At 55.0% G+C, this 7,128-nt stretch overlaps 1 protein-coding gene across 1 annotated transcript; it reads right to left on the reverse strand.

Moving 5' to 3' along the window:
- Positions 1-894: 894 nt before the first annotated feature.
- On the reverse strand, positions 895-4,664 carry LOC120704014 (probable LRR receptor-like serine/threonine-protein kinase At4g37250). Its single transcript, XM_039988251.1, has 2 exons — positions 2,297-4,664; positions 895-1,814 (listed from the first exon to the last, which is right to left on the reverse strand). Exons 1-2 carry the CDS (start codon positions 4,158-4,160, stop codon positions 1,099-1,101), a joined length of 2,580 nt encoding a protein of 859 aa, XP_039844185.1. The 5' UTR covers positions 4,161-4,664; the 3' UTR covers positions 895-1,098.
- Between the last annotated feature and the right edge of the window lie 2,464 nt (positions 4,665-7,128).

A 7,128-nucleotide genomic window follows, 5' to 3' on the forward strand; every position in this document is an offset into this window, starting at 1 on the left:
TACGATATTAATCCCGTTTGAGCCCCGTAACACGATAATAATGCGTATTATGACAGTATAAATACTGTATGTTTTTTTTAAATTCAAAAACGTTAAATAAATAGTTAGTTAATGAGTGATAGTATATAGGGGGAATAGATATGGGGGGAATGGTTGGAGAGAAGGAGTTATAGGGGGAGGAATCTTTTGGAGGGAAGTAGTAAAATATAGTAAATAGTACGTTTGGGGGGAGTTGGATGGGGGGAATGGTTGGAGAAAGCCTAAACGCTGCACCATCCCAACCTCCCCCAAAGAATGTTTGCCATGCCTTGCGGTCCATCTCGAGGACAAGGAAGGGCAATGGTGGTGGCGACGGCACCACCATGGATCGTGCTGCTAAGGAATACGAGAAAGAGCACTGAAGAGAAAAAAACTTGACCTGCCGGGGGTAAGACCGCCCCCACGGCATTTTTTGAGAGGTAGAATGACCTTCTCACAGCAGGCCAAGAAAATCCCCGAACCCCTGCCCCACCCGTACACGGGGCCCGTCGCTTTGTGAGTTAGGCCGGGCTCCACAGTGCTTTGGACATGAGGCAGGCGAGGGGATTTTTTTAACCTCAACCTGAAATTCGCTCCCATGAGGAGTCGAACCCAGGACCTGAGGAGTGCCGCTGGGTTCCCCTAACCAAGTCAGCTAGAGGTCCTTTGGCAAGAGCACTGAAGAGAAGCAGGAGCGGAGCAGGCACCAGACATGCACGGCGGGCACCACCATTTCCGTCGCCTGCCGTCCGCCGTGCCCACCGGACCCCGGCTGGGGCCGGGACACATGCCGGTGCCGCCGGCCGCTAGCGCCTGGCAACCAGTCAGTGATCTTCTGGGCATGCGCGAGAGCGAGATCGCAGGGTAGAACGCACGGCATTGAAATCTCGATTCATAAACACAATCACAATCACAAACGAAGGATCAGCAGGTTAATCTCGCGGTGCCTCCAAAAATTAGTACAGATCTACACGCTCGCTCTAACAAGAAACCTCAACTTGCCACCAGTGATTACAGCCACCACCATCCTTGCAGTAAAATTATTGCCATCAGTAAACACAGCCAAGGTCAGTTTCTCTCTCAAGGAATGGCGGCGCTGGAGCCGGAGGGCGCCGCCGCCGCCCTCTCGAGCACCGTCACGGCGTCCCTCATGGCGGGCCGCTTCCCGGGCGCCATGGCGCAGCACGCGAAGGCGAGCCTGAAGCACGCCAGCAGCGCGTCCTCCCTGCCGTCGGCCTCGCCGCGGAGCGTGGGGTCGGCCATCCGGAGCACGCGGCCGTGCTCCTCGGCGACGAGCCCCGCGTGCCACTGGCAGAGCTCCACCTCCGAGTAGACGCGCCCGGAGAGGAGCTCCAGAAGCACCATGCCGAAGGCGTACACGTCCCACTTGGCCGTGGGCCGGAGGTTCTTGAGGCACTCGGGCGCCTGGTACGGCGACGGGGCGCCCGCGCCCGACGACGTCGCCGCCGACGCCGACCCGCAGGGGCTAGCGCCCGGGCCGGGCATCTGGGACAGGTCCGGCAGGCTGCTCGTCGAGTGCGTCGACCGCTTGCTCCCGAACAGCCGCGCCGACGCGCCGGCGCGGTGGCCGGCCGCCTCGCCGGACAGCAGCCGGTCCAGGCCCAGGTCGCCGATCCAGGGCTCCATGTCCGCGCCCAGCAGGACGTTGCTCGGCTTCAGGTTGCCGTGCACGCCCTTCTTCTCGTGGATGGACGCCAGCCCGCGCGCCACGCCGCGCGCGATCCGCAGCCGCGCCTCCAGGCTCAGGTGCAGCGGCGACGACGCCCCGAACCGCCCTGCACACGCAGCAACCAAATCAACTAAGCGTTGCAACAGTACAATACCAATGAGTTGTGCATTCAGAGTAAATTTGCAACTACTCGAGCATCCAAGGACAGTTCTTTCAGACTTTTGCTTGGTTTGTAGGTCATCAAGAATTGCAGCGATTTGTGTTATCAATGACAAAATTTTGTACAATCAGTACCTCTGACCAGCACGATTAAGATCTGGACAATAGATGGATTAGTACCACTAATGCGCATTTAAGCCGGGCACAGTACGATCAGTAAAGATGCCACCTTTTCATAGGAATAAGCCGTTGCAGTTGCAGCCAAACTTTGCAAATGATTGAAGGTCGAGATTATGAACTGAATCACTGGTTCTGCTAAGATGTCGGTATCAAATTCATTGAGAAACTTTCCAGTGCTTGAGCAAAATTTAGTGCTGAATGTGGTAATAATCAAGAGAGAAATGGTGGGAGGTAGACGAAGGGACTTACTGCTGAACGCGATGTTGGCGAGGCTGCCATTGGGGGCGTAGTCGTGGATGAGGAGCTTCTCGTCGGCGCCCCAGTAGAAGCCGCGCAGCCGGAGGATGTTGGGGTGGCGGAACCGGGCCACGGTGCGCACCTGCGCCTCGAAGTCCTTGAGCTTGTCGGCGCCGCCGCTCTCGCCGATGCGCCGGACGGCCAGCGCGGTGCCGTCGGCGAGCACGGCCTTGTACACGATGCTGGAGCCCGTGGCGCCGAGGATGTAGGCCGACGCCTTGAGCAGCGTCTCCATCTCGAGCTCGCCGTCGCCGTCGACCGTGACCAGCGTCGCCGGCGCGGGGGGCGCCTGCTGCGGCGGCGGGTTGTGCTTCTTGTTGCCGTGGTCCTGCGGGGTGCTCCGGCCGATGAGGCTTCCTCGCTTCTTGAGGTCCTCGCCGTCGTCGGCCTCGCCGTCCGACGACGCCGAGCACTCGGAGCTGTCCTCCGAGCCGTCGTTCCGTCGGCCAATGCAGCACCCCATCGACGTCGACGCCTTGTCTTCCTTGCCTCCGGCGATGTCAAGCGTCTTGACCCCGCCGTCGATTCCTCGCGTGCTCTTCTGCTGCATCGTCGGCGGCGCCGGGTCCTGCTCCCGCCGCTGCCGCCTCTTCTTCCTGACGTGGTACGCGTACAAGAAGAGCATGAAGAGGAGCCCGACCCCGGCGATGTCCCCGACGACTATGGCGACAATGGCCGCAGGACGAAGCTTCTCCTGGTCGCGCGGCGCCTGCAGCTGCCCGCCGGCGCCCGGCGGGGCGCGGGTGGGGTTCTTGGGGATGGCCGCAAACGCCGGCGGCGAGTCGGTGGCGTTGGGAGGGTTCGACAGCGAGGACGGGATGGAGCACGCCTGCTTCAGCGGCGGCCCGCACAGGTCCGGGTTGCCCTCGTACGCCGCCGCCGGCTGCGCGGCGAACGGCCCGGCCTGCGGGATCGCGCCGGTGAAGTTGTTTCGCGACAGGTCGACCGTGGCGTTCGCCGGCACGACGGCGGCCAGCTCGGTCGGCACCGCGCCGGCGAGCCTGTTCGACGACACGTTCAGCAGCCGGAGCCGGGTCCCCCCGAAGTCGGACGGGAGCGACCCGTTGAGCTCGTTGCCGCTGAGGTCGACGAGCTCCAGCGCGACGAGCCCGCCGATGGGGAGCTCCCCTGCGAGGCGGTTGCCGGCGAGCCCCAGCACGGCGAGGCTCGGCAGCCTGCAGAGCGCGGCGGGGAGCCGCCCCGCGAGCGCGTTCCCGGAGAGGTTGACCTCCTGCAGCCCGCGCGCGTACGCCGCCGCGGCGTCCGGGAGCTCCCCCGAGATGGCGTTCCCGGCGAGCGCGAGCACCCGGAGCTCGGTGGCGTTGAGCAGCGTGGGCGGGAGGGTCCCGGTGAGGGCGTTACCGGAGAGGTCGAGGTGCTGCAGGTGCTCGACGCGGCCGAGGTCCGGCGGCAGCGCCCCCGCGAGCTGCGCGCCGGGGAGCACCAGGCTGATGACCCGCGACACCGTGGCCGCCGCCAGGGACGCGTTGAGGCCGCCAGCCGCGGTGCCGTTCCACGCGGCCGCCGCCGTGGAGTTGCCGTCGGTGGCGGAGGAGGTCGAGGTGACGTTGGCGGCGGCGGCGCCGGGCTGCGGGTAGCCCTTGCAGACGACGCCGTTCCAGGCGCAGGGCTCGGCGGCGTCGTAGTCCCAGCCGGCCAGCGCGCCCAGCGGGTCCGCGGTGACCGCGGCCTTGAAGGACATGAGCAGCGCCCCGTCGGCGTTGAGCCCCGCCGCGGCGCCGGTCAACGAGACGCCGACCAGCAGCCACAGCGCCACCGCAGCCGCCGCCCCGCCGCGCTTCATCCCCTCCTCCATCGCCGCCGCGGCGAGACGCCTAATCAAGCACCCAGCAGCGCCGGCATCGCCGCGCCGCCGGAGGCCTCCCCCCTCTCCTCCGCCCTTGGGCGAGCACAGGGCACGCGTTCACCCGAGGCGACCGGACCGGGGAGCTGGAGGAGAGCTGCCTCGGTAGCTAGGCGTAGCTCAGCGCCCTCCCCTCGCGGTCACGTCAAGGCGGAGCAGCAGGAGGAGGTGGTGGATGGGATGGGGGAGGCGGTGCAGGTAGAGCAGCAGCAGCAGCGAGTGAGGCCGGCCGCGAGGGGTTGGCAACGGCAACAAGAATGGCATGTGAGGGCGGGCTGGGTGCCTGGGTGGGAGCGGAATAAAGAAGCGACGCGCCGGGTGGGTGTGGTGTGCCTGCTGAACGGAGAGAGGAAGGCGACGAGGCCGCGGCTCCGCGACAGATGCCCGAGACGGCCGCGTGCTCGCCCGGAAAAACGCCGGGGGCTCAGATTCCACGCCTCTCTCTCTCTATCTCTCTCACCAGCGCTATAAATTTTCGAACGGAGTCGAGTCGGGGCCCGGCCACGGGCGCATCGGACGGCCGGCGGCACGGCACGAAGGGCGCGCGTCGCTGTCCAGCTCCGACGACCTCGCTTCCTCCTTTCCCCTGTACCCGCCGTATCGATGCCATGCCATGGATACGTATCGCAGCAGCAGGAAGGTACAGTAGTTGGTAGTTGGGCCCGTCGTCTGGTTGCCTGCCTCCGCGGCACCGGAAAGCGTGACGCTGAGCTCCGGCCTGCCGCCGTGCCCAGAGGAAGCCACCAGTGTTTCAGGGAGGGAGGTGGAGATTAACGTGGTCTTTGTCTGCAATTACTCGCTGAAAAAGGAACGAGAGTGACGGGCGTACACGTAGTGATCTGATTTTCTCCCTTTCCAGGTGCGGCCAGTTTGGTACTGTACCGGACTTGCTGGTCGCCTCCTTTAAAAACGGAACCCATTCTTTTTTGGACAGGAAACGGACGGTTGGTTCCTACTTGAAGCGTCCCGGGGGGGGGGGGGGGGGGCACCTGGTGGGCGATCGCGCGGTAGTACCAGTCTGCGGCGAACGCGTGCTACGATATACTATGCTGCGATCTACTACTGACACGCGAACCCAGTAATTAGCTATCCGTACATACAAACTAATTGGAGTGCGTGCACAGACAACAGATGATGTTTCCATTTTCTGTGTCGAGTTTAGATTATAGTTTCTCTTGTCTAGCTTCTCTTAGCACTTCGACAGATTTTTTTTCCCTTTCCCTTCGGGACAGCGGTTGTGTGGGAGATAATATGGGCGGGGGATTGCTTTCACACCTATATGGAAGTAGAAGAACCTAAAGAATATTTTCATATATCATCTTAACTATATGAAGAAGAAGAATCGGCAACGAACAAGATAAAAAGAAACATCAAAATTAGCTTCGTGAGTTTTAATAAAAAAAAGTAAAACTCTATACGATATGTATTATAATATTTTCACATCCAAATATATAACCGCTTTAAATTGACAAAAAAAAGTTTAAATACACATGGGTGGGGTATTCAAAAACTTTCTACATCTCAATTTTTCAAAGTCGTATGTCAAAACCTTGGTACATATCAAACTTTCAAATAACATTGTAAAATCTTTATAATTGAAAGTGAAAGAATTTTATATTATATATTCGAAACTTTCTACATTCCTAGCTTTCAATGTGCTACATATCCAACTTTCAAGTCACATGTCAACCAGTGCATGCATAATAAAAAAAACATTCAAATAATATGTCCAAATGTTTGTACATATCAAACTTTCAAGTAACATTTTAAAATATTTGCAATTGGAAGTAAAAATCTTTCAAAATATATTTCAAACTTCATATATTGACAGCATTGAAAGTTCTTACGTCTCCAACTTTCAAATTACATGTAAAAAACTTTGTACCCATAGTTCAAAAAATTTGAAATCATATATTAAAAATTAAGGTTGCTAAATGCACCTAGATGAGCCTGGAATAGCACCTTGTCGAACACTAATCAAAACTTTGTACATATGAACTTTTAAGCAATATTGTAAAATCTTTGTTACCGGAGATGAAAAACTTTCTACATCTCCAATTTTAAAATTTACACATGTTAAAAACATTGTGTTCCAAATTTGTGAACTTCATACTTTAAATTTAGGAACTTCGAAGCCATTAGTCAAAAACTTGTTAAAAATGCTAATTCAAAACTTTGCACTCCAAAATTCAAAACTTACATTTCAAACATTGTACTATGAATATACAAAAACTTTGTAATTTCAAACTTTACACTACAAATGATAAAAACTTTCTTTTGAAATTGTAGATTCATATAGGCTAGTTTCACTCTAATAATGTAAAAACTTTCGTATGCCTCAACCAAACTTGCCTTTAAATTCTGAAATCCAAGAACTCTGTAGGCCTAGATAATATAATTACAACCGAAAGCTAACAACTAAAAAAACTCAGTGACCAAAAGGTATTGTTGAATGTGAATTTTATTAACTTTTGAATGACATATTCAAAAGTTTACACATGATTTTGTGAAACTTTCAAACCACATACCAAATACTTTATACCCTGAACTCTCATGTTACATATTTCAAACCTTCCTATTTATGGATAAAATATTTGAAATGTGCTAATTGAAATAATGTATTCCCTACTTTCAAGGTATATGTAGGAGACTTTGCAATTAAAATTGAGAAACTTTTGACTTTTAATGCTACATAACAAAAAGAACATAAAGTACATGAATACCAATATCAGATAAAACTTTGATCCCATATGTTGAAAACTTTCAAACGTGAATTCTAAAACTTTAAGCCAACACTTAAAAGAACCAGAAAATATATATTGGATAAATGTTTAGACGTGTATGTTGAAAGCTTTCAAGAAGAAACTCTAAAACTTTCAATAATATATAAAAAAACTTAGATTGAAAGTATATAAAAGAG

The sequence above is a fragment of the Panicum virgatum genome, chromosome 4K, assembly GCF_016808335.1.
Source record: "Panicum virgatum strain AP13 chromosome 4K, P.virgatum_v5, whole genome shotgun sequence".
In the NCBI taxonomy this organism is placed as follows: Eukaryota; Viridiplantae; Streptophyta; class Magnoliopsida; order Poales; family Poaceae; genus Panicum; species Panicum virgatum.

What these genes read in the sequence shown, in the direction of transcription:
- LOC120704014 (XM_039988251.1), bottom strand. Translation starts at nt 4,160, where the DNA reads ATGGAGGAGGGGATGAAGCGCGGCGGGGCGGCGGCTGCGGTGGCGCTG. An exon ending in CGCCAACATCGCGTTCAGCA is followed by an intron (nt 1,815 to 2,296) that starts GTAAGTCCCTTC and finishes CTGCGTGTGCAG; the next exon opens with GGCGGTTCGGGGCGTCGTCG.